Source organism: Cyclopterus lumpus, chromosome 19, assembly GCF_009769545.1.
Source record: "Cyclopterus lumpus isolate fCycLum1 chromosome 19, fCycLum1.pri, whole genome shotgun sequence".
Classification (NCBI taxonomy): Eukaryota; Metazoa; Chordata; class Actinopteri; order Perciformes; family Cyclopteridae; genus Cyclopterus; species Cyclopterus lumpus.
The window spans coordinates 5646645-5658954 of record NC_046984.1 but is presented as its reverse complement, the minus strand read 5'-3'; the positions used below and the strand labels follow the sequence as shown (position 1 = coordinate 5658954).

General features: G+C 43.0%; 2 protein-coding genes across 2 annotated transcripts in view; both read right to left on the bottom strand.

Annotated features, from left to right (window-relative positions):
* antxr1c (ANTXR cell adhesion molecule 1c) overlaps positions 1-5951 on the bottom strand; it is a 31893-nt gene extending 25942 nt beyond the window's left edge. The window contains exon 1 of the mRNA XM_034559434.1: positions 5113-5951. Within this exon, the coding sequence (XP_034415325.1) occupies positions 5113-5270 (158 nt within the window). The 5' untranslated portion in view covers positions 5271-5951. The remainder of the gene's footprint in view (positions 1-5112) is intronic.
* Positions 5952-8329: 2378 nt separating this feature from the next.
* On the bottom strand, positions 8330-11097 carry rbp3 (retinol binding protein 3). Its single transcript, XM_034559254.1, has 4 exons — positions 9904-11097; positions 9365-9555; positions 9046-9188; positions 8330-8655 (listed from the first exon to the last, which is right to left on the bottom strand). The coding sequence occupies exons 1-4, from the start codon at positions 11095-11097 to the stop codon at positions 8330-8332; spliced, it is 1854 nt and encodes a 617-aa protein (XP_034415145.1).
* Between the last annotated feature and the right edge of the window lie 1213 nt (positions 11098-12310).

Sequence of the window (12310 nt, the reverse complement as noted above, 5' to 3'; positions counted from 1 at the left end):
ATTTGTTTGTTTAAAACCACTAACCTACTTTTACTGCCGTTGTGGAAGTCAAAGTCTTTACTGCAAGATTGCTGAGCTAATGCTGCACTTCTAGTAGCAAATTGTTGAGGATAACTAGCTGGAGGAGAGGCATGTGAGATATATGTCCTAAGATTATTTATTTTTATTTTCAGTGTTAGAGTGGCATTCATTCCCTTTAAAAACCTTTGGTCCTGCCTTTGTCCCTGGGGGACTTCAGCATGGTATTATTTAACTAGACATGTATTCCTGCTGAAAACACCAAAGCAGCAAGCTACAAAAGACAAAAAGACAAAACACCGAGTGAGTGTCATTCCACAGCTAGAACGTATTCCACTGCTAGACATATGCAACATATTTATGGACTGCAGCTGCAAGTCTTGTTTTTTCCGCTGACTTGCCATGATTCAGGCAGCATGACCCAACGGCCAACCGTAGCGCCAACTTGTGACTACATCAATAACAACAATTTTCAGCCGTGATGTGGTGTTGGGAAGAAAAAAAGACGAGATGGAAATGACAAAAATTTGGCCTGGGCCTACAAGAGAAAGATGATATTATTAATAACACTAATTAGCACTACGGGGGTCTGGAAAGAGTGTAGCTTATCTTCAAACTTCCAAGTGAGGCAATGAGGAGTATGGATTCGAGCGGTAATGGGAGCCGGGTGGAAACAAAAGAGAGAGAAAGAGATAACTCAAAAGAGCCAGCGGAAAAAAGAAAAGCAGACAGAAAGAGGGGAACTAAACTTGGAAGACTACATATGTCTATTTTACTTTCCCCTTCTTCAGATGATATTTTGATCCACAAAATAAACAGTGAATGTAATATTGCGCAATAATTGCTTCAGATTTGTGCCTGCTCCGAATCACCAAATATACGTCCTCCTTTGTGATGTGCAGCAGTATGGGGCTCAAGACTACACACCAAATGACCACAGTGACTACATTAAAGCGCACTGTTTCATAATTTGACAGCTGGCCAACAAAGCCAATCTCTGGGTGGAGAACTAGCTTCTTCCCTCTATGCAAATTTATAGCCAAGCTAGTCTCAGGACTTCAATGATGATCTCTTGGTCAGTCGGTAAGTTGGTCTGCCATGAACAAAAACCTTGACTAGTATTAGATGAACTGCCTTTATATTTAATATCGGTGCTACGCAGACAATGCATCTTAATAACTTTGCTGATCCTCTGACTTTTCCTCTCGAGCCATCATCAATTGGTATTTGTCTAATACGTTGCTCAATGAATCACGTACACAACTTACGTCATTTCCCATCAACCTCAGTTGTACCCTGTGTTTGGCGCCGATTAGTAAACGTTAGCACGCTCCGATTAGCAAATGTTAGCATGCTAAACACACTAAGATGGTTGACGTGGTGCACATTATACCCGAGTGCAGCCTCAGGAAGAAGCTAGCATGGCTGTAGACTTCCAGTCTAGTTTGTGTGTGACTTTATTTAAGTTACAGTGGTGGTGACATCAGTTAATTGGTATTGTATGTCTCAAATAACATACACCACAACACAGGGATGCATGTTGTTAACTGCGGGTGGCAGGGTGTGGAACTGGCCCAAATGTTCGCACGTTGTAGTCTACTGTATCAAAAATAATAGCTACGGGTTTGGAGTTGTTCACGTTTTGAAATCAACACCATTGTTTCATTCGGAGACCTTTTGGGTTTGTATATTGTGTCATTTTGACCCAGTTATTCGTCTGACTTGACAATCATATGGGTTAGCGTTCTCTCATTTCCTCCACCATCTGTATCCTATTAGTCAATCGTGCCTTTGTGTTAAAGTCACAGTTTAAAACGTGTGTTGCTTGGACTTGAAGGGAGAACCAACCTCTACATTTATTTGGTTGCAGCCATTTAGTCCTGACACTGGATGTTGTGCTGCGGCCCCTTCGCCCCTCTGATGTCCTGTGGGTATTGTAACGCCTCTCTTTTCCTTTAGTACGTCATAAATAACTATAAAGGGCACTTAGAAGTTGAGGATAGTTTGTCTCACTCAAACCCATATTTTCCGAACCCAGTCCCGGATGTCCCAGATTCAAACTGGGAACCATAGAGGCATTAGCCACCTCCTCTAGCATTCAGACTGCAGCCAGTCTCAGAGAGCACTGTCCTACATGTTCGAGCCGGTACATGACATCATCTGCCCGGATCTGCAATGAATGTCTTTGGAGTCGACTTTATGAGCCAATGCAGCAGTTATCTTTCCTCATTACTGTGACACTCGTGACCCTCCAACGCAGTGCCCAAAGTGTGTTTCTATTTACTAATGAAATGAACCAATTCTATCGGCATGTGCACGTTCTTAGTTCAACACAATCAACCCTGTCTGCAGACATGATGTTGATGTTGGACAATTCTGCAATTTGATAAGTCGGCAACTGATTGTTGGCCTTTAGTTGCCATCAGTGGCAACCATTATGTTTTTATTTTCGAATAAAAAATAGGCACTGCAAAAAGCAAAACTTGCACCCCAAAAATAAATGTAATTCATATGTTTGTATCATGAGTGAAAAGCACAGAGCACAGTATGCTTGTTGATTTAAAGATTATTAATACTAAACTTGTTGCTTGTACAAATTGCACCAATCGACTAGCGATATGCCAAGTGTGAAGTAGATCGGACCTTCCGGTCACTCCCTTGCACATCACTTAATTCTTCACATCACCTAATTCTTCACTTAAATACACTAAAATACACGTAACTCTTCACTTTAAACTTACTTACACTGGTCAAAGTACTGAAACCTGCCTGTCTGTGCACTTTATTTTATATTTATATTCTTAATTCTTGCACTGTGTTGATTGTTGTTAATGTTAATGTTATTGTCTATTGTTGCACCACCCACCATGACAAATTTCTTGTATGAGAAAACATACTTGGCAATAAAAGGTCCTGATTGTGATTCTGATGAACGGTTCATGTAGAGATTCCTTGCTGTATAGTAACACGTTAGCATGCTGATGTTAGCATTTAGCTCAAAGCACTACTGTGCTCACAGAGCCATTGCGTTATGGTTAAGGCTTCACTTTTCACCTTGCTCCATGAAAGCAACACTTCGGCCCCCATGGGCACTAAACGCGCTCATAATTTCATTGATATGGAGACTGGATCAGAAAATAGCTACAGCAGATATTGCTGATTAAACAGCTTCAACCAGAGACTAGAGCTGATAAGTGACATCATCATGTGTGGCTCATAATATGAAAGCCCTCGGGCGTGTTTTCCCCCCTGCTCAGCCACTGTCAATGAACTGCCTGTCATCCTATGAGTATTTACAAAAGACGAACACATCCATGCATGGTTGGAGTCTGGGTGACCGATGATTCAAACTATCCTGATAGTAGTCATTTGTGTCTTACTGTACTTTGATGAAGGGAGGGCCGTCAGCATTTCACCACCCTGTGTAGTTCAGGCTGTGTCTCGTAAACCCGACTCAGGCCCGAGGGATGGGGTTTAGGTGAAGTGGAGGCAGGTCTCTAATGAGCTTCCTCTCTAAACCATGCTAGTCACCCCCCAGAGTTGGGCACCAAAGCACGTACACCGGCTAACAATAGCGTCCGACATTGAAATAAAAAAGAGAGAAAAGAAGAAGAAGCTGTTTCCTTTGAAGCATGTGTCAGTGTTTACCGAACAGCGCACGTCAAATGCAGCCGTCCACAGTTCCGTGTTTTGTGTCCAGGAGTCAAAACTTTCACAAGCCAGGAAACATGTCAAGGGTGTCATGCTCAGCAAGGCACTTCAAATTGTCACTAGATGCTGATACCTACTGGGGGCCATCAGGGTGAAAAATGACCATAAAGCCATACACCGAATGGGATATGTGACGTTATATAGTCATCAGGGATGCTAATCTGCAAGAGATTTCTCATTTATATCTTTCATATCATCATGGATGAGCCCCCCCCCCCCCCCCCCCCCCCCCCCCCCCCCCCCCCCCCCCCCCCCCCTCTCCGCCCAAAGAAAAAATTAGCTTTTAAAGGTGCTGCGTGCAACATTTTGTTCTCCAAATTAAGACCACATTTTCTATAAACGTTGTTGCTTCCTGTCCTTCCTTGTTCCCCCTCCCCATTCCCGGCAGTGCTCCATTAATGCAAGGAGAAGGATATGAGCTGATACAGCAATGGCCAGGTCCAATACTCAACAGATTAGACAATTGCTCACAGTAGAGGTTCCCATTCTACTGCTTGCAGACCCCCCATCAAATTATACAACGATGATGGTTTGTTGGGTTGCATTAATTCTAGTCATCATACTTATCTTTAGGATGAATACTACAACGCTGTATGGATGTTTTATCTGTACATCGAGTCACATTATGTATTCCATTATGTAGGAAAACACAAAGTTACTGTGCTTGAATGTACAGTAAAGGCATTGAAAGGGAAACAGGCTTTTTCTCTGACATTTTATTCTTTCCCTCGGCTGCAGTCCAGCGCTAAGATGTCACAACCACAGCATTTTTCCTATGTGGGCGTAAAAAGAGTGGAAATGAAAGAGCAGGAGCAAAGAGCAGAAAAAAGTCCCTTTGGCCTGAGTTGGAGGGTGGGGGGGGGGGGGGGGGGGGGGTTATACGTGTTGTCTTTGTTGTCTTTGTAAGGAGAGTGACACACATGATGTGGAGAAAGAAACCGGGGCTTTTAAATCTGCAGAGAAACAGAGATATCATCATCGTTGCATCCCTTCTGTTTCGCTTATTCAGCAAACTGTACTCTGTAAATCAGCCTCCTTGCCAGCATTGCGCACGCGCGCGCGCGCACGCACAGATGTCACCGCAGATGCAGCCGCGAGAATCAGTCGATAAAGCCGAAACTTTCCCTTTTCTACTTTTGGTTTAAAAAAAAAAAACTAAACAAAAAGCATCATGTTTGGAGCAGACATGTTGGTGTCATTCACCCCGTGTTTGGAAGATGAGTTGTCCGGTGTTTGTGTGCGTCTTCAATAACACAATTAAATAAACGTACAGTAATGCATTTTTTTTATCGCACCCGAGAAACTGGTCCATGGTGGTTTCCAAATGGTGTTCCTATTATGATTTAATGAATATATAAGTAGCTTTAAGTTGTTTCTACTTACTTATCAAGCACAAAATACAGGTCAAAAGCGCCCTGACATGAACTCTCCTCCTCCTCTTCGTCCTGCTGCTCCGGCTCGGCTCTTGCGGATGGAGGAGAGAGCAAAAATAATCCCAATAAAAGCAAAACAAAACGCATGTTCAACTTGAGTTTCGCCATACTTTTTCCTCGGGGGTGGGGGGTGGGGGGAAAGGTTAATTCCTTTGTGGATAAAAAGAAGGGGGGAAAAAAGCCAATTTGAGTGTCTTCTTACATCCCAGAGACAGTTATGTAATTAAAGAGATGTAAAGACAAAAGAAAGAGTGAAGGCGACGCGTCCACGTCTCGTTGATTGTGAGCTCAGTTTACAAGCAGCCGCATCCCGACCAGTGAGCCCCCCCCCCCCCCCCACCCCCCCACCCCGCAGAGGAGATGCCTTCTCTCAACTGGAATGATTACACAAATAAAAGTTCCGGATTGTTCAAAATCCACGTGCAGTTAGCAGAGGAAAAAGAAGAAAAAAAAAAGTTTTAAAAGCAGCATTTGCAGAAAACAAGTCCAACCCCGCGTGTCGAGGGGAGAATGGCTACAAATGGTTGGTGAAGGCAGATGAAATCAAAAGTTTCCTGTCAAAGTGTCAAAACGGACAAAAGCCAAATGAAGCTGGTAATGCGGAGCAGCGCTGGCGCTGGAGGAACCGGGAGCCCAGGGGACAGGCTTTGGCTGCAATGGACCAGGTCTCATGTTTCACACCGAGGAGGAGAGAGAAACGGGGGAAATGGGTCATTTTGCGCCTCCCTCACGTGGCAGACTCGCGCATTTTGCAGGATGGGATGATGATGAAGAGCTCACATGAACCCTCCTCCCTCTTGTATGTCGAAGCCCTTTGTCATACATGAGTCTCGACACCAAGGTGCCCATCACTTTGCCCTCATTACTCACTGCTGCAGTGTGTTGGCTTTCTCTGTGCTGATGCTAGTTAAATACAGCAATTATCATCATAAACCAGAGGCTGGAGAATACATGGAACAACAACAACAAACAGACACAACATGTTTGTGTTGTCGTTGTTATTATTGATCAAACCGATGGAGGTGATTCAAACACTGCTCATCAATTGTGCAGCATAATGTTTGATTATAACTTTGTTTATTAAAATATACCTTAAAGTATCCTATGAGTTGTCGTCTTAATCCCACGCAAATCTAAACTGTATTTATCGAAATGTACGACGTGAAACATTATATGCACATTATTTGCACGACTGTCCCCTGGACCATCCCCATAATATCCTGCCTTTAATGATCCTGTACTGTGAACTATTACTGCAGGTCTTCTGTGTGGATATCTGTGATATATTATGAGGCTGTATCTGCTTTGAATTATAATCCACGAGATCTTTCATGAAATGAAACCCTTATGGTCGGCATCTTTTCAGCAACAGCCATTGATTGTTATTGGCTGAGTCCGCCATTGCCTCTCAGGATTCCATTTGTCTATAATGACACTCACACAAACAAACAAACAAACAAACAAACAAACAATCAGCTACACAAAGCTATTTGTTGGCTATGGCTGCTGAGGTTTGCTCCCTCTGTTTTTCTGCACTGTAAACCTGAACAGTACTACTAACACATACGAATCACGGGTACAGGATGTCTCTGAGTAAATATCGATATCTAAACGATAACTTCTGAGTGAACAGTTCATGGTCTTGATGTTCCCATGGGAAATATTTGTATAATTTGCCATCCCATCACTTGGACACAAACCAGGCGGACAAACAGATTACAAAACAATCAGCAGCCTGATTTAGTAATACGGTCAATCCCGTTCATAAGCGTCAGACCTCCTCATTACTGGTCATTACTTCAGCCTCCTGTTAAACAGAGAGACCCAACACACAACCAAAATCTAATGACAGCATTTACACCAACACGTTACATATAGACTATATATTTTTGCGTAGGGTCCAGTGCTATTTTACAGTATTATTTTACGGTTGTATTTGGGCCTCAAATGGTCGAATCTTGCCCACCTAATTTTCTGGGTTTGTGCACGATTAAACTAAAGTATATGACCATTAACAATACAAATTGTAAGCTCCAGCTAATTTGAAAGAAACATAATGAGTTGAAATAATGTACTTTTATGTTATTTTAAAAAAATATATTAAAAGACTTAGAAATGTATAGATTCATATTAAAATATATTCTTTAAAACACTTTGTTTAATACAAACATGTGCTTTCTATATGGCTTCCAGTAGACACGACTATGAGTTCTTATCTCTTTACTATTGTACTATAAAAAAAGACCACATGGTCCTTAAACATGAGATCCAAGACCAATCTTCTCTTGCCTGTCTGTTGGATGATTCCTTTGGGTACCAAACTTGCCTTTTGTGGTACGGATGTAGAAGTCCATCATGTTATTCTTTTTTTTGGTGAGCTAAAGCTACAATTTAATAGATATATATTTGGCTTTCTCTACCCAGTTGTTGATTAAAGGTTGTATCTTATGACACAATAATAAAAAGGAAACTTCTTGCACTTCACTGTAGAATAGATAAAGAATTAATAAAAAAAAGGACTTCTGTATTGCTACAAACTGATATGTTTTTGTTTTATGTCTGATACCTCCTCTGTTCATGTAAAACATGACCAACACACACTTTTGTATTTGAGTTTTGAGTCTTTTTTTATTGTGAGGAAATGATACAACCCAAGCAGGCCCACGTGGCATAATTTATGTATTTCCCATACACAACGAGGACATTGCATGATGGTTTTCAGACCAAAGCAACAAGTGGATCACTTCACAGAGGTTCCAATTCCAAAAATCGAATATAATGCAAGTATAGCAAACATAGCTTGAAAGTAATTCTTCTGTGTCTTCACTCAATTTGTTTCCTATCTCTTACATGTGACTTAAAAAATGTAAATCTTTTAAGTTGTTTTGATCCGACCCACTTCACAAATGAATCGGCCGAGCAGCATCACTCATTCTCAAAACCTTCAGCAGCCGGAGGAACATTCAACAGAAATACCAACTAGAGGCAAATCCTACTGTTGAACCTCTGCTCTACATTACAAAACAGGCTACACAGGCGTAGGTTTTGACAAAATGGACAGCGGATTACACATTGTGATTAATCTACATTCATCACTTCTCAAACACGTCTCTAAATCTGGAAACTATTTGGCTGCCAAAGCCCCCTTGGTTGGTTCAGGACGTGGTTTACTTCTGGCCTGCAAAGTGCTTGTTGAAGATGCCCTTGGCAGTCTCCAGGGCGGCGTCAGCCGGGACGGGTATGTGGGGTGCGACGCCAGCTCCCTCCCAGGCCGGCCCGGCGGCAGTGTCAGAGTGGACAGTGGGGATGCTGAGGAAGATGTCGGTCTCACCGACACTGAAGGTCTTGGGCGGGTGGGAAGCCCCGGCGGTGGTCTCCCCGACGATCATAGCGCGGCCGAGCTTCTTCATGATGTAAACGAACTCCTCTGCGGCGCCGGCAGTCGCTCTGCTGGTCAGCATGATCAGGCTCTTCTTGGAGCCGTACCTTGTGCCTTAGGAAGAGGATAAGATGGAGGCAGAAATAGGTTAAACCTGTGAGGTAGACGAGTGATGGCTGGGTCGTCAACATTGAATTGAAGGATGAAAGTGGGAAAAGGAGTCATGGATGAACATAATGATACAATTAGGGTAGTGATTTATTAAAAATAAAAAGGGAAAGGGTGAGTGACAAAATTAAGCTTTCTTGTTAACCGACGATGCCTTAAATAGTGACTATGCCAAACATGACAACTTTTAAGACCCATCACTTATTCAAACAAAGCATCCAGACAATCAATGCTGAACCTGCACCACCAACTCCTATGAAATATCTACTATGTTCACTATAGTCACACACTTTCAAGTCACTGGAATCTATGGATTGAGTTCTTTTTTTAAATTACCTGTGAGTTCAGGCAGGGTCCGGAGCTCGGTGGTGGTCCCGGATGGTCTGTCATACAGCTTGTCCAGCACAATCTGCTTGTCGGCATCAAAGAAGTAAGAGCAGAAGCCTGAAATGGCTGTTGTTGGGCCACCAATGTTGTTCCTGCAACAAACAGTGGCCAGACAATCAGAGAAAGGTTAGTTTTATGATGGAATTGAATGCTCTTCTGTGAAACTTTAATTCATGCAGGCATTGATGAAGGTTATCCCATGTCATCTCATGTTAGCTGTAAAAGCTGAATAGAAGCTTTTACTTGCTGCGTGAGCAGGATTACCCACCTGAGGTCAACGATCAGAGCATCAGTGTGGACAACCTTATTCCACACGTGCTCAACAATTATCTGGGCGATGGCCTTGACCTCCTCAAAGTCTCCAAACATGTCAAAACGCAGGTATCCGATGTTGTTCTCAAATATGTCAGTTTGGAAGGAGACTTTGATCAGCTCAATGAACATCTCTGGAGAATAATCCTGTGGGTAAAACACAAACAACTCAGCATTTGTTATATAAGCATGGGCAATATGTCTCAGTAAAAGTACATTTTTCAGATTTTCACGTATGTATTTTCGATATAAGAAAATATTTGTATAATATGTATGATATTGATATCATATCCTCCATGCACTTATTAACATGTTGATCCAGTGCAAATCATCTCCCCCACATCACCACAACATTGTAATGAATACTTTTAGAAAAGTTTTGAACACAATATTATTTTTTAGCTGCACAAGTAAAGTATAAATGAAAAACTCTTTTAAAGGAACTTCTGTCACAAACACACCCAAAGACCATAATCGTATGTACAAGGGACTCACCATGGGTGGCAGGGCTGGGGTGTTGCTGGTTGTCTTCAGGCTCTTGTCCCCAGACAGGGTCTTCAGGTCAGCGGACAGCTGCACCTCCAGACTGTCCTTGGAGACAACCTTGCTGTACTCGCCGTTTGCCAGGAGCCCTTTCAACTTTTCTGCAACATCAGCACCAATATCTTCAAAGGCGTAGTTGTCGGCAATCAGGGTCGCTGATCCCTCAATGATGGCTGGAACTTGGGCACGGAGGTTGACGATCTTGATGGCGGTGGCAAGGGCGTCCTCGGCGTTGACCTCCACATCAGGGGTTACACCTGTAATCTCCCAGGTGGAGCCGGTGATGGGGTTGACGGACTTTGCAGTTGGCACGGTAACGTAAAAGTCAGTGTCGCCCACTTTGATTTTATCTACTTTCACAGAGCCCCCAGCGGTCTTCTCGCCCACAATGGTGGCCCTCTTCAGGTTCTGGAGGCAGTAGGCAACATCCTCGGCAATGCCCTTGGTGTTTTTGCTGGTGAGGATAACGAGGGGTTTGGTAATGCTGTATCTTTCCCCCAGCAGTGCTGCCATAGAAAACAGCTTCGTGGTGGTGTTTGAGGGACGGTCATACACGCTGTCAATATGAATCAGAGACTCAGATTCGGTGAAGTAAGACACAATGTAGGGGATTCCTGAGATGTCCCCGCTGCTGGTGTAGCGCAAGTCAAAGATGAGAGCTGAGGTTGGCAGGATTTTATTCCAGACCAGGTCTAGGAGCAAAGGGCCAACCTTGTCAGCAACCTCCTCCCCGAGGATGTGATCGATCCTCAGGTAGCCGATGTTGCCCTCCAGGATGTCGAGCTTGATCGAAGTTTGCAAGACGGCAATTACCTGGTCAGGGGGCAAGGGAGGCATCTTCTGGGGAACCACAGGGACATAGTTTGGCTCATAGGAGACCATCAAACGTGGGTCACTGACTGTGGTCTGGACTCCAGCACTGAGTACATTCGCCAAGGTTTCAGCGTCTGGGATGTTGAGAACCTCCGTGTTGCTTCCGGCTGCTTCAATAGCCTCCTTCATGCCCGCCAGCTTCTCTGGTGAGCAGTAATTGTCCATGACGATTTTTGCTATATCTATGATGAGGTTGGGGGCAAACCCGGCATGGATATTGAAAACATTCCCCAATACTAGCAGAGGTGCCACCAGGCAGATAAGCTTTGCCATTTGTGTCAGTTAAGTCAGACAAAGAAATGAGTAGACGGAGAGTGGATGTTGTTGAGCCAAACCTTCTCCGATGAGGTGCTTTGTCGAATGGCACTGTTTTGGCTGCACGGTCTCTGTTAACACATGCACGCATAAGAGGATTGGCCCCACAATAATCCTCTAATCGCATTATTTTGAGTGTTTCTGGAAGGCAATAAGAACCTAGCCATAGGTGTAGTAACAAAGAGATGTTGCCAAAGATAATCGTCTTAGATTTACACAAGGTATCATATGAGGTGTCATAAAGGCAAGCTTTGTACCCAAATATCGGGAAAAGACTTTAAAGTTCATGTGGGTTCACTTATTAAAGCCTCTTGGTGTCGGTATTTCTAAGTGTAAGTCATTGATGTGTCACCTTTGTGCCATTTTTGAAGATGAAAACCCAAGAAATTATTGAAATAGAGCATGTGAAAAGTAATGATTGCCATATAATTAAAAACACCGCTCATTAATTTCTTCATGGTCAAAGAGAAATGTTCCTATTGATGTCTGGAAAGTAAATTCAATCTAAAATAATTCCACCAATATCCACTGAATAATTGTATTGTCTGTTTTACACATTTCATATCATTTGTTCAGTTCATGGTGGTTCTTCTGCAGCGGTGTTGAAGGGAACAGCAAGAGTCAGTTTAGGTTTGTTTGGTACTTCCTCCCTCTGCTGGTAGTTTTGCAGTAATGGAACAGCGAAGCTGAAACAACATACAGGATACCCAATGCGGACAATTAAATAAGCAAGCAATCCAAAAATGTATCAATGACATGATAAATTGTCCAATGTAATGAACAGACATTTACATAATGATAAAATCATTGTTAATGCATTACTATATGGGTCAACAGAATATTGGCATTTAAAATGTTATATCAAGGAAATAACAGAACATATTAATACCATATAATCTGGAGGTCCTGGTTGAGTCTGACAACTAGGTCCTCCTCATATACGACAGAGAATAAGTCTGTATATGGCAGATGTTGAATGATCGCTGGAACTCTGTCGGTGAAAGCATAAAACCTCCCGATTATGTTGGCGATACTCTGCACAACTTTTGGAATGGCACTCCTTCTAGCAAGAGGGGACTTGGCTTTTGCGACAGCCTCCATGGCGATGACGGTGAGGGTTGGGGAAACACCACTCACTTCCCAGCTCTGGCCTGTGATTAGACTATCTTGG

Bases quoted from the DNA above. Each gene is read 5' to 3' on its own strand.
- rbp3 (XM_034559254.1), bottom strand. From the start codon at position 11,097: ATGGCAAAGCTTATCTGCCTGGTGGCACCTCTGCTAGTATTGGGGAAT. The intron at 9,189-9,364 runs GTGGGTAATCCT...TGTTTGTTGCAG, and splicing joins GCTCTGATCGTTGACCTCAG to GAACAACATTGGTGGCCCAA. The intron at 8,656-9,045 runs GTAATTTAAAAA...CCTCTTCCTAAG, and splicing joins GACCCTGCCTGAACTCACAG to GCACAAGGTACGGCTCCAAG.